At 39.7% G+C, this 23,795-nt stretch overlaps 1 protein-coding gene across 7 annotated transcripts in view; it reads right to left on the bottom strand.

Moving 5' to 3' along the window:
* Positions 1-21,508, bottom strand: part of RGPD4 (RANBP2 like and GRIP domain containing 4) — a 33,229-nt gene extending 11,721 nt beyond the window's left edge. For 2 of the 7 annotated variants that reach the window (XM_032678368.1, XM_032678366.1), the window contains exons 1-20: positions 21,374-21,506; positions 18,795-18,862; positions 18,092-18,203; positions 17,083-17,235; positions 15,965-16,195; positions 15,384-15,529; positions 13,785-13,977; positions 12,969-13,059; positions 11,885-12,094; positions 11,210-11,388; positions 10,942-11,117; positions 10,521-10,644; positions 10,004-10,165; positions 9,549-9,686; positions 9,312-9,458; positions 8,699-8,881; positions 8,534-8,617; positions 7,907-8,042; positions 7,635-7,732; positions 2,553-7,101 (exon numbers count right to left, since the gene is read on the bottom strand). In XM_032678368.1, the coding sequence (XP_032534259.1) occupies positions 2,553-7,101; positions 7,635-7,732; positions 7,907-8,042; positions 8,534-8,617; positions 8,699-8,881; positions 9,312-9,458; positions 9,549-9,686; positions 10,004-10,165; positions 10,521-10,644; positions 10,942-11,117; positions 11,210-11,388; positions 11,885-12,094; positions 12,969-13,059; positions 13,785-13,977; positions 15,384-15,529; positions 15,965-16,195; positions 17,083-17,235; positions 18,092-18,203; positions 18,795-18,862; positions 21,374-21,448 (7,255 nt within the window). In that variant the 5' untranslated portion in view covers positions 21,449-21,506. Of the gene's footprint in view, positions 1-1,563; positions 1,642-2,552; positions 7,102-7,634; positions 7,733-7,906; positions 8,043-8,533; positions 8,618-8,698; positions 8,882-9,311; positions 9,459-9,548; positions 9,687-10,003; positions 10,166-10,520; positions 10,645-10,941; positions 11,118-11,209; positions 11,389-11,884; positions 12,095-12,968; positions 13,060-13,784; positions 13,978-15,383; positions 15,530-15,964; positions 16,196-17,082; positions 17,236-18,091; positions 18,204-18,794; positions 18,863-20,726; positions 20,824-21,373 lie in introns of those variants that run through there. The other 5 variants (XM_032678363.1, XM_032678362.1, XM_032678364.1 and 2 more) reach the window with 5 other exon arrangements.
* Between the last annotated feature and the right edge of the window lie 2,287 nt (positions 21,509-23,795).

Below are 23,795 nucleotides of genomic sequence, written 5' to 3' on the forward strand. Positions count from 1 at the left end.
TCCTAGTTGAAACCAGGACAAGCACTTACAAAAAGCTCGTGATCTGACCTGAGAAAAACAAATGCTTTTGCATGGAGTGCAGAACTACTCTGAGGTTAAATTTTTTTGAGTGTTGCTCTAGCACAACTCAGAAGCCTCTCCCCAAAAGACATGCACCATGAGAAAGCCTCATACTACATTTGTATTGGGTAGCCTTGAAAACCTAATTTAGAAAGGACTTCTCAAAATCCTTTACTACTAAGTCAGAAATCAAAACATCGCTGCCAAAAACTTACACTGAAGACAATTATCAGCTGTAAATAAATCACTAAATATATAATCATAACCTGATTATCAGAAGAGTAAAAGTAAAGAACAGCCTGAAGCACCAGAGAGACATACTTTTTTTGTTCCTTTAAACACATCCCCCCCACTATACACCCCCAATATAAAACCAAGATCAATTTGAGGTAGTAATAGCTCTTGTATGTATGCATTGGCATAGAATGCCTAATCACTTCACATTACATACATCAAATGATGAAAATAGAATTGAATTGTTAATAAATGATACACAGACAGCACAGGGATGCCTAAAAATACAGAACAGGTGGTTTTTAGATAGTGCATACAGAACAGGAGTTCAGTGTTTAAATAAGAACAGCTTCTCCAGAAATACAACTTTGGGAAAAATGGTGTTTGAAATGACATTTTGAAACTTTTAAACAATGCAATACACTACTATTAGAAGAGTGTCTTATGTAGACTAAAAATTTGCTATTTAAAATTAAAATACTGTTGAACTGCATAAGCTGAGTATGCTTACAGTAAGCACACTTGCAAGAAGCACCATTAGCAACGTCTTAGAATGACTTATAATCAAGCTATAAGCTGTAATGGTTTTGTTTACAGGTCCTGAATGTAAACAAATCAATTACTCAGCAAGAGTTTTCTAACCAGCTAAGTTGGACTTCAAATTATATATTTAATAAACACATAAGTAGTAGCTAAGGAGTTAACTTTCTCATTTCAGTGCACTCCTTGTTTTTAAGACACTTAACGCTGTTAGTGTTAACTGCAGCAGTTAACACTGATAATCAGGAAATTGAACCGAACATTTCCATAGAGGCTAAATACAGTCAAGTGTTTTACTGGAAAACCTATCTCAAGATCTTCAGGCGTATTTCACTGACATGGAGTACAAGACCTCAGGCACTATGAGACATTCTCTGACAACAACACAGTATAATTTCTCTAGAAAAGAGCCATTTAACAGATTCAGTGTGTACACTTAGCAAAAGTGTGATGGAGAAGTGCAAGGCAGCTACCCTCAGAAAATAAGGCAAACAGAAGCCAAAAGCTTGAACGGGGCCATCCATTGTGCTGGCTCACGTAAACATAGTAAGGGCTAAAGACATTCTTTTACAGGACAAATACAGTAGCCAGACACACAATTTTAAGTACTCTCCTTCAGCATGCATGTTAATCATAAGGATTACTGAGCCAACTGCTTTGACACAGCTGGGTTACTGTCCATGCCCGCTAGAGTGTTTTTATCACACATTCAGTGCAGTATGTAAATACCTTTACTATCAGGTTGCAAGGAGGATGTGCTTGTCCAAAAGGCCATTGGATTAGATTTAAAAAGGCTAAAATTAAATCCTAAAAAAATAAATTGTTTGTATATAAGCGTTTACCTGGAATTTTCAAAGCATAAAACAAACTTATCTACATTCTGTAAGTATTCCACAGTCATACTTCCCAGCAGGAAATTTCATCTGTTAATTCTACACAAGCTTATCCAACCCATGTGAATAGACTTGCAGCTACCATCTTCCACCATGTCACTTTATTACACTGTAGCTAATAAACAGACGGTATGTGCTCATAATTCTGAGACATCCCATCCTTCTCACAAAGACACTCCAGCACATGATAATGGTCACATCACAGTCACAACTTCAGTAAGCACATCTTTTTCAGACTATGACAAACTGTGCAACTGAGGATGCAATCACACAGTCTCTTATCAGGCTACGGAAGCAGATTAATATCTGGTTTTAAGCTACAAAACTGAAATTGCTGAGGTCAATATTTAAGACTTGAAACAAAGGTACAGAGTATTTTAGAATAGCCATCTGCTCAACCAAGGGGATAATTAAAATTTTAACTGAAGCATACAATAGCTGTTCTCACACTTAATGACTCAGGGCAAAGGCTCAGGTACCTACAAATCAGCCACCTATTTAAGTCTCACAAAGTAAGTCCGCAGATACTTTGAGCATTTAAGTCCAAGATTCAGATACAGCACTTCGGAGTTACAGCTCCCTACCTGAAATCCCTGTTCTCAGTAAACAAAACTCCATCCTGCATCACACTTTCATTTTTATACAAAAATACTTATGGCTTAAAATTCTCTCATTTAGTTGAAACTCTGGAGAACATATAGATACCTGCATTAGAACTGAAAGAAACTATGTATTCTCGAGAAAATAAAGAGTAATGAATAGCACAGAGCTGTCTGCCTAATAAGTCGTGTAGTTAAATAAATTACTACTTCAATTGACACTCACCTTTTTCCAGAATTCTAAATGAGAAGTTAGAGGGACCATCTTGTGTTGTAGTAGGAAAGTCGTCTACCTTGCTATCTACAGGCTTCTGAGTAGCATTAGAGCTTTTCGGTGGTTCAGAGACTTCTGGTTCTTTTTGTGCTGTGTTCTGAGATGCTGGAATATGGCTTTCACTTTTTTTTGGAGGATTAAAACTGAAGCCAAAGAGTGAACCAGTGGCTGAAGTATTTCCAAACGTGAATGTCTTTGACTTTTCATTACTGAAAATGCTCTTGACAGATTCAGATCCAAATACAAACTTTGGAGGAGAAACCACTGTTTTTGTTGGTGTTTCAGAAGTGTTTGACACCTCTGCAGCTTCTACAGTTACATCAGAAGTACCATCACCATGGCTGAGGTCAGTTCTTTCTCTGGTCGTTTCTTCTAGCACAGCTACAGCGTTTTTACCACACGGAGATTCCTTAGGTGTATTGGCACGAGAAGAAAGAGGTGTTATCAGTGTCTCTCTCTCTTGGGCATGCTTAGCTTCATCAAAAGTTTGCTTAAATGAGTCTGCAACATCTTGCAGCTTAAATCGCACAGCTAGAAGTTCTACTTTCCTTTCACCGTCTGCAAAGTCACATGCAGTCCACACCCATGCTCTATCAGATCCTTTCATCTGCTGCAAATTCATATCTGGTGTTATTCTATGATTGGCACAGAGTTTTAGTACCTGGTCCCTTCTCATTACTATACGCACTTGTTTGTTGTCGTAGTTCTGTAATATCTTGATATCCCCAATACCTCTCTCTTTCCACTGATTTGCATCTTTGTCATATCTGTAGAGCTTAGCTCTGTGACTGAAGACAACTTGCTCATTTTCCTCACCACTGGTCACTTCCACAAGATCAGGCAGAGGCACCACAGGTTCAAAGTACTGTCCATCTCTCTCTTCTTCTTGAGTAACATCAGAATCTTCATCTGTGCCTACTGATGTTCTACTTTGATTCTGTTTGGCAGGAGATTTGCATGGGCTCAGGGCAGATTTAAAGCTGAAACTAAAACCAGTGGTAGACTCTCCAAATCTAAACAGATTTTTCCTTACAGGGCTACTTGCAAGAGGTGTTGCATATACAGAACTACTTACACTATCATCCAATGCTTCTCCACGCAAGTCATAGTTATCCCATTCCAGAGTAGGGCCAGTACTTTCAGCATGTGGCTTTATAACCAGATCAGAAGTACTGCTGGCACTAACAGAGTTGACATTTTCCTCTTCTGACAGTTTAGTTTTGTCATCTGTCAAAAAAGTTTTGAGATCTTTTAAGCCACACTTCATTTCTTCTGCTTTCTGTATAAGCTGAGCTGTCCTACCTGTATCAACTAGTTTATGGGGTGTCTGCAGTGGTATGTCTAGCAGTAGCCTCTGACATTCTTCAAACTTCTGTTTGAACTCCTCAGCCTGCTCTGGTGTCTTGAATTTTGCTGCCAGATGTTCCAACTTTGCATCACCATCAGAGAAGTCATTGGCCATCCACATCCATGCTTTGTCTGAGCCAGAGAGCTGCTTCAAGTTCATTGTTGTTGTTATCCAGTGATTAGCACACACCTTCAGTACCTGCTCACGACGCATCAATATTCTTACTTTCCCGTTAACTTCATTTTTAAGAATCTTCAGGTTGCCCACCCCACGTTCTTTCCACTGGCTTGTTTCTGGATCAAACCTGAACAACTTCACTCTTTGGGAGTATAACACTTTCTCATCTTCCTCTCCTGTAAATGGTTCTATTTTTTCAGGCATCTGAACTATAGGTTCAAAATGGATATCATCGCTGTCCTCTGTCTTATACACATCATCATCCTTCTCACCAAGGTCAGCAGATGTGTTTGCTTTGTGATCCATTTTAGAATTCTGTGTAGAAAACAGCTTTTCACCTGCACCTGAAAAGCCTTTGAAGTTAGGGTCCTTTTTGCCAAATTGAAAGCCTTCCTTAGGAGTACTTTTTGCAAGCTCAGCAAAAGTAGAAGTGCTATTTTGCCCAAAAACAAAGTCACCTTTCTCCTTGTCTGCTGTTTCTTGAAATTGGAATCCAATTCTACTATCTGAAGGCAGTTCCTTTTTGTCTTTTTCATCAGTGCTTTTTAAGAAGCCAGTTGTACACTCTTTGGATGGCTCATCTTTCTTAGTGGTATTTTTACTAGATTCCTGTATCCCAAACTTAAATCCACCTGCAGGCACTTGCATTGAAAAGTTAAATCCTTCCTTTGCAGACTTAGATTCAGTATCAGAAGAAATCTGAAATGTAAACGATGGTGTCTTGCCTTGCTCAAGACCAAACTTAAAGCCTGTTCCCAACTGTCCTCCATCAAGTTCAGGTAATTTACTTTTCAAGCCAAAAGGAGGAGCTGACGAAGCATCACCAGCAGGCTTACCAGATGGATTTAGTGTCTGGCAGGCTACACAGGCTGGTGAAGAACCTTCATTCCTCACAAGACAAGTACTACAATCCCACTGCCCTTCTTTTTTAGTAAAAAGCCCTTCAAACCCATTTTTCTGTGGTTTATTTGTATCAGCAATGGAACCAAACCCAGGAGCAGGGGATGCCTGAACAGTAGGTATAGGCATATTTGGTTGATTTTGAGGGTTAGGACTCTGACAAGAACAGCAGTTCACATTTTTTGCTTCGTTTCGGACTAGGCATACAGAGCAGTCCCACTGACCTTCTTTTTTAGAAAAAGCAGTACTCAAGTCATTTTGAATAGCCTTTGGAGCAATTGCTTGGCCAAACTTAGCGGAAGTTTGTTGACTAGATACTCCTGTATTACTTTTGTTTGGATTCTGGCAGGCAACACACTTGGAGGCAGTGGGTTCATTTCTTACTGAACAGACACTGCAGTCCCATTGACCTTCCTTTTTAGCAAAAGCAGATCCAAATTTGTCCTGCACTGTGTTACCACTGGCTTTGAAACTTACAGAGCCAGTTAATGTGGCGTCATGTGTTTCCCACATATCTTCATTTGGATTTTGACACGATACACAATTCTTTGCAGTTGCTTCATTTGGAACTGAACATACTTTACACTCCCACTGATCCTTCTTCACGAGATGCTGCCCAAACCCACCAGAAGAATAGGCTTGCTGAGCATCTTTTCCAAATGAAATAGTAGGGCCAGATGCAGTTGATGTAGCTGTAAGGCTGCTTTTGCTGTCAGATTCACTGCTCACCCCATCTTTCGGGAACTGAAAGCTCAAATTCAGGGTTCCAGAAATGGATGTGCTAGGCTCCTTGATGTCCTGATTTGTTGTTTCTTTTGTGGTTCCACTATTCTGAGTCACAGATGCGTCAGCATTTGATCCCAAGGATTTTAAAATATTCTGGGCCTCCTCAAACTTTTTTTTGAAAAGCATTGCTTCCTCGGGCGTTTTAAATCTAATTGCGAGCTGTTCTGGTTTTGGCAACTCATCTGCATAATCTAAAGCATGCCACACGAATGACTTATCTGATGTAGCATTTGGAGTTAATTTCATATCAGCATTTATGTAGTGATTTGCACAGATTTTCAGCACTTGGTCTCGTCTCATTAAGAGACGAAATTTGCCAGATACTTTATGTTTCAGTATTTTCACATTTCCAATTCCCCTTTCTTTCCATTCTTTAGATTCTGCATCAAAACGAAAGAGCTTGGCTCTGTTGCAGAAGAATTCTTCTTCATCTTCCTCACCTGTCTTTACTTCGATCTTATCAGGGAGCGGCACCACGGGATCAAAATGAGGACCATCATCATCCTCATCTCCACCATGGGTGCTTCCTCCCTCTGTTTCATGACTTCTATTGGCCAAATCTGAATTTGAAGTCATAAATACAGGTTTGCTTGGTTCTTGAACACTAAATGTATCATTCTTCTCAAAAGCCAGGTTTTTGTGTGCATTTTGTCCCATGTTCTCTCTAAGAGAGATGCCTGGAATATGCTTATTGCTAAAATTGAAGATATTTCTTGAACTATTTGTGTGATCATTAACTGGCTTTTGTTCAACGTATCTATCATCCTGTAAAGGTTTATCAGATGTCAGAAGATCCAAGAGGCTTTCTCTGCTATTATAAGGTGCATTAAGAGGCTGTGGTGCAACTTGAGGGGGAGAAGAAAAGGTGAAGTCTCCATCATTAGACTTGAAGTTAGGTTTAAATTTAAAAGTTGGTGTCTGACTTGGCTGTGCTGGTGTTGGCAGAGGTGGTTTTGATCCTTCAGTTGTTCCCGGCTGTCCAAATTTAGGCATCACTTTTGATTCTGCAGGCTTTAAAGTTGGTGGCGTGACTGAACGGTTTGTGAAATAGCCTGGTTTAGGCAATGTTGGATTTGTGCTTGCCTGTGGAACACTGTAATTGTAATAGTCATCACCCGCACGAGGAGAAATGAGCGCGGTACCAGGAGAATCAAAACGTAGAGGTGGGCCGTACATTTCTTGGGAAAACATACAACCAGAAGTGTTTTGCAGAGGTGGTGTATGCATTGGTGGTTGATAGGAATATATATGTGGCTGAGGTGTAAGTCGGTTCATGCCATAGACAGGAGGCTAAAGAAAAAACAGAAAACAAGTGCTTTGCTTACTATGATAACACAGAGGACAAAATCCTACTTGTGCTGAAGCCTGCATAACATGTACTCTTAAAAGGAGGGCATACTTTCATACAAGTTTAAATCTAAACTAATTTTACCTTAGTTTAAACTGATTAAACCTTGAAGGGCATTTGAAAACAAGCATTGAAAAAGGGGCACAATGTGAGTGGGTTGCTTTTTTATGGAAAAAAGCCTTGAAACCCCCATTTTCTTTTGCCATACTACTTGGAGGGGGGGATAGTTAAGTGCTATCATATGTACTCTGTAGGAGAAAATGTACTAACAAACAGCAGACATTTTGCTGGCTTTTCCTCCCAGACTCCACATCCCAAAAATTAGGCAGAAAGACAAATTAGTCTTGGACTAGCAGTCCAAGTTCACCAAATTCTGCATAAGGAACTGGAATTACATGCAACTATGTATAGAACCAAAAGCAGTCATTTTTCAGGAGATCATTGGAAGCAGCTGAAATGAGTAGATTTTTCTCACCTTTGTTGGTGTTACATTGGTTGCAGCAGTTCCGAGAAGATACTGAGAGTTATAGGCAGGAGACTGGCTGTAGAACACAGATGGACCAGTGGTAGCAACTAAAATGGAACACCAGGAAAACAAAGTTTACATTTGATCATTTTTTGTTGTTGTTGCTGTTTTGAATGGACTCTCCATAGCAAGCAGTTTTTAATTGTGAATCATTAAAACATTTTGGCATTATTTTCAAAAATTTAGCTAAGCATCTAGGTACGAATTCTGCAGGAACTTGCCTGTTAATGGTGCTTCATGAAGATTTTGTGCTCTCTGATAACCGTCTGGCATTGTATCTGTTCCATAGTTTTCAGGAGACCAGCGAGAAGTTGCATTTGTGTTGGAATTGTTAAGTTTCATTTCTTGCATTTCATTCTGTCAAGACAGCGTTCCAAGCAAGAGTGTAAGTATGTATCACACAGGTATTTGCAGAATAAAACATGATCCCTACCTTTTGCTATTTAAACACATTTTCAAGCTCAGTGGTGGCAGTAATTTAAGAAATCCCCAAGAAGTACTTGCCAGAATCATGCAGGATCTGCCCATGCAGTACAAAGTACTAACATCGTGTACCAAAGCCAGAACAAGCCAGTGTGACAAAAAAAAAAAAGAGCCAAATGGATGAGAACCAAACTGATAAAAGCAGAACTCTGTGCATACAGTCCCCAGATGGGGTGCATCAGCGAACCTGCCTAAGTCCCAAAGAGGAGTTTTAAACAATAGATGTACTCTTGTACTCATTTTAGGCAGATATTTACAGAAAATAATTCTAGGAACTGTAAATTAGCCATGCTATTTTCACTAGATCCTTACCATAACTAAAAGGCCAACTGTTTTTCACTGAATATGGTGACAAAATTTTTTACCTTCAAAGCTTCCACTTGCTGACAAATCATTTGAAGTATAGATTTGTGATCTTCTGCCCACTGAGGAGGAGTTTTCGGAGAAAACTAGGAAAAAAAATTTTATTGAATCTTGTGAGTTTTTCTTCAAACATAATAATTCCCTGAAATAATAACTGGCCAACATACCTTGTAGCTCTTAGTTGGAGAAAAAGAGAACTTAGTTGGTGATGGAGTGGAATGTTTCATTGCTGAATCTACAGTTCGTGACAGACCATTTCTGAAGGCAAGACTTCCCTCGTCAACATTCTCGCCAAGTTCCTGGATCACTGTATCTAGCACTTCCCTCACGGTTTCAATAGACACTGGCAGCTAGAAAGTTATTTGAAACATGAGTCATGACTGCAATTCTCCCTCAGAGCAAGACAGATTACATTCAGAATTCTGGCTGAACAATTCACAAGGCTTTCATTATACAAATACTGCTTTCTTTTTCAGAAAAGCTCTAAATCTGTTAAGATTCACATAAGAAAACAATTCACAAGCAATTATATTTTTTCAAACTATCAACTTCCATAAAAAGGCAGTGGCAAAAGCTATTTGTTTACATTAAAGCTTTCATCCACAGAGTAACCAGGATGATACATGATCTGGTAGGTTACAGAAGTTACACAGAGTTTAACCTGCTTTAATGCAAGGACTAGTCTAAAAATCTAACCTAAATGCAAACAGCTTCATTTTGAAACAGTAACCTAAGCCACTGCATGTCTTAAAAAAAGTTCTTAAAGCAAGAATTACTTACTTTCTCAGTTACTGACATATCTGAGGAGCTTTCCGCAATGATCTTCATTAGATAATACCTGGCTTTAAGAAGATAAGTTTTGTGCTCCTCGTGTTCTTCTGGCAGCATGGCATCATTTTCAATCTCTTCTGCTTTCCTTTGGAAAATCTAAAGAACAGGATGCAGATTAATTAGTATCAGTCAGAAGGCAACTGAATAAAGGAAAGCATTTCAGGGTAATGTAACTTACAAACTTACCATGGCAAGATTCCAGTATGAAACCACATTCTCAATAGCTTCAAATGCTAACAAAGCATCATCAGTTTTGCCATCAACTGCATCCAACATGGCAAATGCTATATGTGCCTCTTCTTCATATGCTGCAACCTGAAAGACCTACAAATAAAGTGAAGGACAACTCATACCTAACAACGGAATGACATTTTTTCTTATAATACAGGGAGAATTCTTTTGCAAGAAAGTTTGTACTAAGGGTGTTCAGTGCCTTCCAATTGTTAACATGATTTTAAAGGTAAGACTAAAAGTTGTAAGGAGAGAATTTTCCCCCTTTATCAAACGCTATTACCAAATCTCATCCTTAATAGTTTCCTAGTAATAATGTGAGTTGTGCAATGTAGACAAAAATCCCTCAACTGTGTACGTTTCTGACATAGACCTTCTCTTACTTCAACCTTGGCTTAATCAATCTGTACCTGAATGTCTACACTATGGAAGTGTTTGAAGAGAGGATCAGTAGGTTCAGAAATACTCCTCTTCTTTTTGATAATTTCCAGCATAGGTAAAACTTTCTTCCAGTAATAGACACTTCGTCCAATGTATTCCTTCTGGTCATAGAAAGAGTTCCGGTTAATTCCCTGGTGAAGAAAACAGAACAGAAGCACATGTTATTTCAAAAAGTTCAAGTCAAAATGCTATTCATACAAATCCTTCTCCTATTTTCTTTAAAAGTTTCAAGAGTCCTTCTCTGACACTAAACAAAGTAACTATGTAAAGTAACATACATGTAGAAAATAACACTGCAGTTCAAACCAGTACTTTATAGAGTGACTATTACAGAGTGACTAGAGCAACAAATTTGCCTAATAAAATTAACAGCTGTTCTCAATATTACATACTCATCTGATCCCTTGTCAGCCAAGTCTGTTCATAGTTTGGAAAACAGAAAAACACTTCTACATATTTAAAACCAACCAAACAATCTCAGCTTACTGTTTTTTGCAAGCTTTTTGCCCAGTGTATGATTAAGGCAGGTTGCAGGCCATGCTTCTCCAGTGTTCGCAGAGTACTTATGCCACGCTGTACAGTAAGCCTCAGTTTTGCTGCTGTTCCTGGTCTGAATATCAGAAGAAACATTTCTTCATTAGCATTTAATGTTTCTCATCTGTTCACATAACATTTACTTGATGAATACATCCCACGGTTTTAGTTCTAGCCTGCCTTGTTTAGAAATGCATTGTTAGAAATTAAAATTCTATTTTTACAAGTCTTTCAAACGTATCAAGTCCCTACTAGAACAAAGCTTCAACTTCCAAAATACTTCATTTTTCAAGAATCTGTTGGGACCAATCAAAGGTGCTCGAGCTCCCTTTATGGAGCTTGATCAAATATCTCCAAACTGAAAAAGCCTTACATTGATTTTCTCTGAAGAAGGGTACGAACAGCATCCCACCAGGATCTTTGGTCTTCAGTATAGAGTTGTTTGCACACTGGCAATGGTAGGAATTGAGGCTGATGTGCACTGTAGTGAGAATTAAACTTCTCTTGCAATTGCAGGTTGCTAGTGAATACCACCCCAAGTAGGAATACCTGTTTTTATTTAAAAAAATAAAAAGTATTAAACAAAAAACCAAACCCCTTAATTTGTAGCATACATTAAAAAACTTGGAAAGTTTACTTACTTCAAGGTCTAACAAGCAAATGGATTCAGGAGCATCTGTCTCAAGTCTTGATGTTTCCTGAGGCAAGTGGAAAAGCTGTTTTAACCACTTGCGCATCGGGGGTAAGACTGACATGGAGTTCCACTGCAAGCCAAGCCACACGAGGTGCTGGAGACTGCCGCTGTGCATTCGAACAGCACCTGTGCAAAACCAAGGTTGGACACAAATGTCAGCTTCCTACGAGTCATCAAGACTTGAATCTGATCAAAGGTGGGTTTCACATTTCCCTCTGTCATAGCAGCCAGATATGTTACAGATCGATGCACATCAAGATTCCAGCTTTCAGTTATGAAGGATTACAAACTTCAGATTAGCCAAACATAACACGTTCGTCTAAGTGCTCACAGACATCAACCCCTTGAGCTTCTGACGGAGTGACTATCAGATTTCCTCCATTTCCATCCTCACTTTATTTGGTCCAACAGGCAACTAATTTTAGCCAACCTATTTCCTTCTCCAGAAATCTTAAAGGAATTACTCAAGAAGCACTTCTCTACTTTGCAATAAAGTACAAGTTTTTCCTAGGCCATTAGGGCAACTTTGGACAGCTATGCCAGGTATTTGTCTTTCATTGTAATATGAAGTATTTGTAAGAAGAACTTCTACAAATACTTTTCAGAAAGTAACACCTCTTACCAATATCGTATTTATTGAGTTCCATTTGCACTGGTGCTTGTGTACTGACATTTCCAATATCATCTGTGCCTATAAAAGATCTCTCCCTTGAAGCTCCACTCTCAAACAGGCTATCAAACAACGTAAATGAACCACTCTTGTTTGCAAATGATTCCACAATCTCTTTAAAGAAGTCTTGCTTGCCATGGCTTAAGTTCAGTAGCATATGACCTAGAAAACAGAAATACACTTCACATTAACAAAGCAGTGGACATGAGGAAAGTAGCATTTGCTACACTGGATTGTTCTTTGCTACTGAAGGCTTGGAAGGAATCAGGATTTCCCCTTTTGAAACCTACAGACTGCTAAGGTATGCTCTCCTTGTAATTAGGTCTGTGTTTCAGCACATAGGCTTTCCAAGCTCTAAGTGACAACAATGCCAAGGCATTTGCAAACCCAGCTCTTTCAGAAAACAAAGCCATCTTACCATTACTATTCTAGGGGCATTGCAACTGACCTTAAAATAAGTAGCTATAATAGAAGCAGAAGTTTGCGTTAACGAAATCCATTCTGAAATAACTGAACCTGATGTTTAATGGGTTCATTTGTTTTCATTTGGGTCCTCTAAGAATTTTGTAGACTGAAAAACTGTCTGTACTTAGCAGCAAAAGGAACAAAGCTGAAAAATGAGATGAAAAGATTGGGGAAAAAAATAGTAATGTTTTCTTTTCCTCTTGAGGCTAACAATACTTGTAAAATAGTATCAATAGGCAAAAGATATTTCAAGTTGATTAAGAGACCATAAAAGTTAAGTTCTCCCTTAGCATGCTAGAGAGTCCAGAAGGTGGAAAAAACCCCCACCACCCTTGGGAAAAAAAAAAAAAAAAACAAACGACACTACCAGTATGCTTAAGAGGAGAAAAAAAAAACTTTTGGTGTCAGAACCAAACTAGTATTTTTATTTACATATGTAGTCAGAATCTAGAAAGTTTTATTGCATATTGCGGTGGTAACATTATAAGATCACAATCTGTTCTTTAACAAATTATTTATCTTTTACAGTAACTCTAACACTAAAATGGAACTATGCAGCTATTTTTATTACCAGACTGGCTTTTTCGATCGCAGGCCATTATTTCTAGCACATCTTGTCCAGTTTGATCCCCCTTTATTAGTTTTGACTTTGGTTGAGGAACCTGGAGAAGTAAGGAGAAAACTGTTACAGTTTTTTCACAGTAGGAGCAGAACAACTAAATATAATCTTAGAAATTAAGAAACTAGTGTCTTTTTAGCATTAGGAAACCAAAGGGAAACAGACATCATTCATTCTGAAGGTACTGCATCATATATCCAGGGATGGGGTTCTGTTCTGGTGTGGGGTGGGTGAAGAGAGCAGAGAATCCACCCAAAGCCCATAGGTGTGCAATTACAGCTACTAAAAGTAATATTAAGTGTACACAAGAGCAAGTAATACCTGGAATGCGTGCAATGGCATAAAAAGGATGATCAAGGCAAAGAATTCATACGCAAAGGAGTTTGATATTTTTAATTCTGCTGCCTACACAAAAGGTATATGGGAACTACTGAATTCCTCTCCTTCTCTCCCTATAGCAATAACACTCAACGGGTGTATTCAGCTGTACTACAGAAAAGGGAATATACTGCAGAAAGTAACTGCACTAACCTTTAAGAATCAGGTTACTCTGACAAAGGAAACAGTTGAAGGTATACTTTTACCCTATTCATGTCATTTGAAACCTTTTAAACAAATGTGAAAGAGTGAGGACAGAGTCCTCCTTTAGGTAGACAAGCAGTCAGTTCATCTCAGGAATACAGGAGTTCAACATGTGCACAGCAAGAACATTTCAGGAACTGCATCAACTAAAGGCACAAACTAAAGTCTTGATGAAAAATCACTTACCTGGAAACTTATGAGATAACACAATGCTGCTAGTTCACACACAGCTCTCCACTGTGCCTCATTGTGTTGGGCCATTTTCAGCAGCAAAGTTCCAGCATGCATGTACAGCTGTCCTTTCATTTCCACATAGGTACGATACAACTCATCAGCCCCATTCACGTAAGGTTTCACTGACTGAAGTGCTCGGTCAAAACTAAAATGTAGAGAAGACTCATTCGAAACAGAGTCCTAGTAAAAGCTATAGCAGGTGATATTGGTTCATGTTATTTAACTGTGAATTGAGTAACTTTGTGAGTCAATGGTCAGTAATGTTTCTATTGCTTAAACCCAAGTCACTAGAAAGTAAACACACTAAACATTATCTACATATTTATAATCTTTTTCAGCACATTTTTTCCACAGCTACTTTCAAAACTGTTCTCCTGAACTATGTAGATAAACTTGTTCACTAATGCAGATGTAGAGACTTGCAGGAGGTACTATTCACTTTGCTCTTTTTTTTCCTTCATTTATCAGAAAAGTCCAAAATACTCTGTACAGGCTCTTCAAAAACATAAGGCACTGCAGAAATTCTAGTAGCTGTAGACAAGTATACAACCCCCACTCAAGAGAGGCTTTCCAGAAAACAATTATAAACTCTTTCAATTACTGGGCAAAACTATACTGGCTGCTAGCATTGCCATGACCTGGAAGTGCTTCACATGTAAACACTTTGAAAAGCTCTAATGAATCATCAGCAGAAAACCCAGAAGGTCAATGTTAAAGGAGAAAAATAAATAATATATACTTCAGTATTAAATATTCCTCTTCCATTGTCTGTATTGCTTCAAATACTCATGCAAGATTAACAGACTGAAGAATATTTTCACAAAAGGCAATAAAATAGCCATTACACAACTGAGGAACAAACAGAAGTCAGTAAAAGCCAGTAAGAAAGGGAAGATAATGGCAAGAAAAACACAGACCTTAATATATTGACTACATTGTTTTGTACTATTCTAGGTGCACCACAGAAGGTAAACCTTGAAGTAAGCTGTAATACCACTAGTTTTATCTGAAGGAGGGTGTTCTTACTGCAGATGGTTTCCTCCCTTCACAAAGTTTCTAATTATTCCAGTATGTTGTGTTAATTTACAATAAAATAACCAGGACAAAGCTGATATACAAGAGGTGGGTTCGGTTTTCCACTTTGAGGGTTATATTGTAGATTTGTTTGGATTGTTCTGAGTTTTTTAGGTGCATGTTTTTTTTCAAATTGTCTAGAAAATCTGGATTAGTCAATTGCTGAAGCACAGAACAATATTTTCTTATTGAAGGAAAAGAAGGTACAAAGTTAATTGACCCAGGATATCAATGAGTCTTCTCCATGGCTGTGTGCTGACCATTCAAACAAGGCTTGCATCTCAGTCAAAAGACAGCCTGGGGTTCACACCCTATATAAGAACCGTTCTTAGTGGCCACTACAGAAAATCACCTTTCATCCACAAATATGTGAAATAGAAGCTTGGCAAATGTTCTGTAACCCAGAAACAAAAAAACCCCAAACAGTTCCAAGAGGTTGTCTTTTTTTTTTTAATTACAGGAAAGTTTAAGCAGTACCTTTCAAGTGCCTCTCTGCACTCCTGAACATCTCTAGAAGAAAGTGTGAGTTTGACAAAGCTGGAATAGGCCAGCAGATGATCTTTCTTGATACTTCTCCAGTTATTTTTATCAGATTCCAAGTCTTGTAAAGATTCCAGATATTCCTAAAGAAGAAAGTTCATCAGAGGATAAGGAACAGTCATCCTTCCATGAAGGCAAGGGCAGTACTTCTCCAAAACACACTAGTAGCATTTACTGCATAATCCAGTTTCACAGGTGAGATCTTAACATATTCTTCAGCAGCAAAGTTCCAGGGAACTATTTGCTTGAGTAATTTTATCCCTAATGGAACTGCTGTATCTAACTCTGCTTTTGTAGTTAGAAACTCAATAGCTCTATAAAGCTTAATTTTAGGGAGGAAATTCCAATTAAAAAAAACCACCACAGGAAGTATTTTGTAATTCCACTGGTTTCAGCAGACTTGCATTTGAAGGAGTTAAATCCCTTGAGAAATAGCTGTCAGAGTAATGACACTAAGAGAAACAGACCAGATAGAAAGATATGGAAGACTATCACAGGATCAAAATATGATTAAACACCTCAAATGTCTCTACAACACAGGAACACCATTCCAAGCTTGACTGCAAAGGTATTTTCTTCTCTGCCTCCTGACAATGGAGCACAGCATCTTTTAATCTATTATTTGAACGGTAGAGTGCAACTAGTCGGATGTTTATGTAGACATCATCTGGTCTTGCATAAAGTTCTGCTTGAATCAAGTCAAAAAGCTGGTTCCACCCATCTTCACCTTTACAATCCAGTAACTGCTCCTGTTAACACATGAAGGCAATGTGTTAATACTCAATTTACCACGTGAGTCTCCTAAGCAACTACAGTAACAGTCTTCTTCACTACAAAGACCACCTTACTTAAACTACACTACTCGTAATAATTTTCAGCTTTTATATAAAGTTTGATTAAATACTCATAGTTAAACATGTAGATAACTATCACAGAAGATAGAAGAGGACAAAGCTGATATACAAGAGGTGGGTTCGGTTTTCCACTTTGAGGGTTATATTGTAGATTTGTTTGTCTTCTGAATTTACCTCTTACCCAGGGCAAGAAATGCTTCTCAAACCACTTGGTTCAATGACAGAATACCTTGCCATAGACTACCCCACTTAAAAAACCAAACATCTTGAGACTTCAATGTGGCTGCTGACTAGCTATACAAAATTAATATACTTGTGCAAAAGAGACATTGCATGGCTGAAAGCATTCACACGGTATTTGAGAATTACAGCATTTCTCACATTCCGCAAAGCTGATCATAATATTTAAAAACATAAAAGCAGTGTAAACCAAGAAAGTTCAAGTTCACAGGCCTGGCACCTTCCTGCAAGTGACACAATAGAAAGAACAAGTAGTGCTTATCCAGTCTTAACTTTTTGACTGTGATAACTAACAAAATTTCTCAGCATTTTTGAAGAGGATGAACCTTGAAACATTAAATAGGGTATGAAAGCTTGTAGTTGCAGCTTTCTTGAAAGCTAGACAAAAATGTCAGACTACAAAGAATGTAACATCTAATAATTTTAATATTAATGATTCTAAAACAATTTAGCCAGGAAGAGTTTTGCTTGAGGTGACATGCAAAAAGCACTCTGGTCAGATGCAGAAAGTTTCTTCAAGCCAGAGGTAATTTTGAACTTACCTTCAACCTGTAAATAGCAGGACTCCCAGGGAAGAGCTTAGCAGCTCTATCAACCCAGTATTTTGCTCTTCCATCAGTAATGTCATTATTGCATAGTAACTCTGCAATCTTCAATACAAGATCTTTCTGTGTTGGGTTCAACTCCACGGATCGCTAGTTTTCCCCATACACATACAAGAGGAAAAAAAATAAAAAGGCAACTTGATCTTATGATCCATACAGAACAGGTAAGAGTTATACCTCCAAAAACATTCTATTCTAATGAATAATTATTTATTTATTCTAATGAATAAATACAGAATACATTAGAAAAGCCTTTCCAAATGCCATCACTAGTTTACAGCACTCAGATGCAACTGCTGGAATCCAGAAGAGCATTAAGAGAAATAATGCAAAAGCCAGCTCCATTGCATCTGCCACTAGCTACTTCTATATACAGGCATTAGGACTATAAGGACCTCTAGTCTAGCCAGGCATAGAAACTTCAAAAAGAAAAAAATAAAGACAGAGTTTAAGTGTGATACCACTTCATAAAGCTGTATTGGTCAGACTTCTGAGCACATAGTCCCTCTCTCCAAAACCAGAACAAAAGCATTTCGACTGAGAATTTGCTTGCCTAACCAAAATCAGATCTGCCCTTCTCTTCTGCCCCTCCAAAATCAAGCAACCAAAAAACACACTAAGTCTACAGTCTTATAGCAGCAACTAGACTCCAGTTGTCATCACAGTTTGCAATGTATGACAAGGGGAAAATTTAACAGCAAGCAGCACAAAGATCAAGACTAGAACAAAAAACAAAGAAGCGACTTAAAAATATACTACTGAAGCAAGTGATATCGAGTCAAGAATCTTCTCTGCAGTGCTTCATGTAGTTCCATTGTCAAATATAATACAGTTTTCCCAGGAGTAAGTTTTCTTCTATAGGTTTGAGAATGTTCAGCACAGAAGGATTTTAGAAGTCCAGTTAGAAGAAATAAAGCAGGATATTAGGGGTCAGTGTAATACTTACCTTGTAACACCCAAAAGCTTTTTCTATGTTATCCTCAGCTTCATAAATTTGTCCAAGAAATCTGTGTGCTTTGGGATCTCTCTCTTGTACATTGAGGTATGTAGATATGTATCTATGAAGGGGGGAAAAAAAGTCAGTTACTTGAGCAGTATTTTTCATTAAGACTTCCCCTCCCACACTGAGCTGTAATGGCAACTTAATCTGCCACGCAGGAAGTACAGATGTATTTTGTTCTAGATACTTTGGCCAGACCATACAGGAAGTATAGACATGTTTTGTTCTAGATACTTTGGCCAGACCTTTAAGTTAGCAGCAACACAGCTTATACATGTACTAATGGTACTTACTTGCCATCATTTCTCTTTATTAAAAAAAAAAAAAAAAACGAAACCAAAAACCCAAAAAACCACAACAAAAAAAGCCCCAACAAAGCAGAAGCTTGCAGAAATGGTAAGAACTACTCAACACAATGAAGGGGAAAAAAAAGCCACTTCAGCCTGGTAAGTTTTCCAGTATCACATAACTAACCTTCTTTTAAGTTATTGTTTTACAAATATTTAAATAGCAGTCATTATCCACATTTACTGTTACCTTAAAGTAGCATGATATTGATCTTGGTTTCTCTGGTCTACTTCATATTAACGTAGCTTTTCTTTTACATTTTAAAGAACAAAAAAACCAAACATACATCAACGCATGTTACCTTTTAGCAAGTTCATATTCTTTTATTTCAAAATACAGCTTAGCAAAGAGGAATCCTTTCATCGATTTCTGAAGGAGAAAAACCATGACAAACATACTTTAGACATATAGTACTTCAAAAGTAATTCCATAGTGTGACCTTTCTTTTCAGCAATGCCTAATACTCAGATGACTGAATTTGACAACTAGTTATCAGCTCAAATCCACTCGTCATACTTATGGGTTTGTTTTTGAAAGATGTAGGTTTAAGAATGAAAAGAGTAAAAGGTTTTGCTATAACTGGCAAAGGTTACTAGGCAAAATAGAGATTACAACTGAAGAAGCAACAAGCCTTTATACACGTGGTATTTCGTACACTACGCACTAAAGAGAGTGGAAAAATAGGGTCTGCTACATTTAATTTATTTCATTGCAATGTAGCAAGGAAAAAAAAATCCTACAAACCAAGAGATATCTGTCATTTAGCCCTGCTGTAATATACTGTTATCAGACACTGCTGTTTAAATATACTTAAGGAAAAAGGAATCTTTGAGTCATTCTCAGTTTGGGCAAGAAATGTATTTATGCATTAGTTTATTTCTGACTAAAATAATTTGAACATGTACATTATACAGGCAAAAGGTGAAACATCTCCAAAGGTATTTTTGGGAGGCAGAAAAAGGAAGTAACAAGGGCAAAAGAAAAAGAAATACAGAGAGTTGGCAGAGGGCAAGATGTCAGAAGCACAAATAAGAGGAAAGGAGTGAAAGGAATGGGCTAAAGAACTGATAAAGTTACAAGCAAAAACCTCAAAGTAGAGCTAAATCAGACAAACTTACAGCTTCAACTCCCAATATCAGTTCAAAAGCAGATTTTGCTTTCAAACAAAAAAATACTGGAACTAGTTACATCTATGATTCCAAACAAGTGTGTACATTTTGAATACATTTGAATTACTAGTCTCCTTCCCTCTCTTACCAGCACTATTCATGCAAAATTTTAAAAGTCGTTAAAAATAAAAGCAGGCCTCCCAGGATACTTCAAGTTTTCAGTCTGTATTTTTGAAGTCTGTTATAAAAAGACAACACTGGAATTTGTCAGTGGAGTCACATTTGGCATCTCCTTTTAAACATGGATGAAAAGAAACCTCAAAATAAATGCTTTGCAGTCTTATAAGCACCCTCCTCCTAAAATCAACACAATAAGAACACTAGTAACATTTTCGACCACTGACTGTGCTTATACAATTAGTTGTAAACATTACTTATATAAAAAAAAAAAAGACAACAAACTAAATATGCACCAGTAGGTCTTAAGCATAAGAGGAGAAGAGGATTTATTTTGTTGCTGACTTCATTAGGAATATTAAAAATATTAAAAAGCACCCATGATTCTGACAGTGATGTCTTTGACATGGTCTGCTCTAAACAGCACTTAAGTCAATTACACGATCCACAGAACAACTTTGTTACTGTTGGAAAAGAAGTACAAATCATGAGGACCTACACTGGCCCTGCTAAAGGCCTCTCTGCATAGTGATGAACATGGATGCATTCACACTATACAACAGTGCGGAATATTGTAATTCCACAATAAAATCAATTCAGAGCAGCAGAACGGGATCTTTCAGGAATAACTGCCATGAATTGCATCAGACCCATATACCATTTTCCAGATATAATGAAAAATGGTAAAAAGTCATGCAGAATTCCTCATCCTCCTGTCTAGTTACTAAAATACAATAGGAAGATTATTTTTTCCCAGTTCTTCCTCTTTTAATAGTGCTATACAGACAAGAATATTAATCACGTGGAACATAAAAAGAAACTGAAAGTGTCTCACATGTTCCTTGTTTCAGTTCTTTTCCCAAGAAACTCCAGAAACTCAGGAACTAAACTCCCACAAAACTGAAGAACTCAGTACTCAGAGAGCTGGTAGACTCTTTAAGAATTACCAGGTGTAAAATCCAGGTGCACAGCTCTGGTAAACCACTGCTCCCAGTTAGGGAAAGCACCTCCAGTAAGGGAAATCCCACGACCCTTGCTCTCGGCAGCTTCCCCTAGCTCTCTCGACTTACAGAGATCCTGAGTAAATCAGGACTCTCAGATTCTTCCAGAGACACCGTAACTCGCAGAATCTCAGAATACTTCGGGTTGGAAGGCACTATGGAGATCACCTAGTCCAACTCCGCTGCCAAAGCAAGGTCACCTAGAGCAGGTGACACGGGACCACGTCTAGGTGGGGTCTGAGTGTCTCCAGAGAGGAATCCTTTTTCCTCTTACCGCCACGGATGAGGACGGGCCGAGTAGACCGAGCCCCAGCACCGAGGCTCCGGGTACGGCGCGGGAGCCGCCGGAGCGCGGCCGCCCCGCACCCCGGCAAGGCAGAGGCAGCGAGAGCAGCCACCCCTCGGCCCGGCCGGGCAGCGAGGCCTCCCGGCGGCGCGGGGCGGGGGGGGGAGCCGCCTGTCAGGACGCGAAGCAGGGCCGCCGCTGCCGCCCCACGCGAGGCGAGTGCGGGAAGGGCTCCAGATGGGCTCGACGGAGCGGCCGCAGCGCCCCCCGGGCCCGGCGCGGGCGGGGAAGGCGAGGCCGCACTCACCTCTCTGGGGGACGAAGTCGCGGCCTGCACGGAGGCGACGTAGCGCTCCACCTCGGGCTTCGTGCGCCTCATCATGGCGCCGCCGCGGCGGCGGAGGCCGCGCCCGGGCTGCCTCCCGGCGGAGCGCTGTTCCCGGCCGGCCGGCGGGCACGGCCCGGCGCCCGCGGAGAGGCAGGAGCAGGAGCGCAGGGAGAGGAAGGCAGGAAGCGCCGGAGGAAGCGCAGCAGCGACGCGGCCGCCGCTCGTTACGCAAGTTCCCGCGCACCGTGCGGCGCGCGCAGCCCCGGCGGGTGGGCGGGGACCGCCCCCGCCCCGATCAACGGCCGGGGGGCGGGGTCGGCCGGGGCGGCGCATGCGCAAGGGGGCGGGGCGGGAGCGCGCAGCTGCTGAGAGGGGCGGCGCAGAAATCTGTCCCGGTAAATCCTGAGCTCCGTGAGACCGAGCTGTAGCGTTTTCTCACCTACAGCTGTAATAAACTCTCACCTAAAACTATGTGACTCTCATCCAAATAATATATAATAATGTATTAGGTGATAATATATTTATCAGCTAAATAATTCATTCATTCATGGCTAGGCTTTACGAACGAAGATTTGGGAAGGACTTTACCCACATTTGCTACAAGCGCGCTGGTTGCCAAAAAAACCAATACGAGATAGACAAGACTGGTTGCAAAAGGCACAGCAGAAATATACTCTCTCTCTCTATATATATATATATGTATATAAAATAAGCTCTCACCTAAAACTATGTTGATGGTGGCCATAAGCCACCAGGGTGCCTGTAACAAATGTGGATAGAGCCTTCCCAAAGCTTCGCTAGCGAAGCCCAGCCATGATGAAAACCATGTAACAGTTCTGGTGCTCCCGACATAAGGAGGACACAGAACTGTTGGAGCAAGTCCAGAGGAGGGCCAAGAAGTTGACAAGAGGACTGGAGCACCTCCCCTACAAAGACAGGCTGAGGAAGTTGGGGATGTTCTGCCTGGAGAAGAGAAGGATGTTTGGAGACCTCATAGCAACTTTCCAGTGTCTGAAGGGAGGCCACAGGGAAGCCTGAGAGGGACTCTTCGTCAGGTACTGCAGTGATAGGACAAGGAGTATCGGTTTCAAATTGAAATAAGGGAATTTTAGGTCAGAATTTTAGGAAGAAATTCTTTACTGTGAGGGTGGTAAGACACTGGAACAGATTGCCCAGGGAAGTTGTGGATGCCCCAACCCTGGCAGTGTTCAAGACCAGGCTGTATAAGGCCTTGAGCAACCTGTTTTCATGGGAGGTTTCCCTGCACATGGCAATGGGGGTTGGGACTAGATGATCTTTAAGTTCCCTTTCAATCCTTAACATTCTATAATTCTATATTGGGTCATTCACAGCAGCTATAAATTTAATCCGTAAGCATGAGAGCCTTATCACCGAGACCCAATGCTCTAGAAAATGAGTCTCCAAATATTGTAGCAGCTGTGATGAGAAACTTTTATTTTTCAGGCACTGTGAATAGTACAATTAAACAATTAAGCTCTAAAGTACATCTGGGAACATGGACCAGAAGATGACAAGATCAGCAACCCTCAAGGCAGGACAGATTTGCAAGTTGTAGTTGTGTGAGTTTGGTGGCTTGAGGGTAATGGTCACCTGGTGAAATTCCCAGCAGGCAGCCTCAGATTCTACTCACTGCAATTAGCCATCTCTCCTGCCAATTCAGACACTTTGGTCAAAATGAGACCACTGGGCTCTGTTTCTGAAGAAGTATCATTAAAAGTTCCTCCAGTTCTCAATCTCAGAAACCCCATTGACGGCCATATGATTCCTGCTACATCTAAAAAATACCAATGGCCCCACAGCTCTTACCCTCTTTGCAGGAAAAATAAGGAAACATAGCCAACTTGTTCTTGTAAGGAGACCACTAGCATCCATGTAACACCTTGACTGAACAAATTGAGCCTCTCTTTTATTATTTCTTCTATTAATGATGATTTAGCCATTGGATTTAATTCCTAAAAAAAAATCTTTTTTTTTTCTATATACTTTTTAATGGTGTGTCTACAGCTGGGGTTACTAACCAGTTTATTATCTGCACCTGCCAGGTTAAGTAATAAAAGTCTTTGTGCTGGTGCAGGAGACTACATGGGAACAGGGCACAAGGCTTGCCACTGCAAGCAGCAGAATGGCTTAGGCTCAGCTTCTTCCCCCTACAGCAACATCCGTTGGGCTTTCTGGAGTGCTCCCTACTGTAGCCTAAGCAGGGGCTTCTAAAGGAATCTGTCTTGCCCGCACATGACTGATTGATGCAGCAGAAAGGGGTAAAGCTTCTGAGGCAACCATTCCCAAATCCCAGACTCACAGCATCTTTGAGAGACTTTGTAGGGGCATGGGTAAAAAAACAATAATAGATCTTGCCTCTTTCAGGAAATTATGCGCAGCT

The sequence above is a fragment of the Chiroxiphia lanceolata genome, chromosome 2 (genome assembly GCF_009829145.1).
Source record: "Chiroxiphia lanceolata isolate bChiLan1 chromosome 2, bChiLan1.pri, whole genome shotgun sequence".
NCBI lineage: Eukaryota > Metazoa > Chordata > Aves > Passeriformes > Pipridae > Chiroxiphia > Chiroxiphia lanceolata.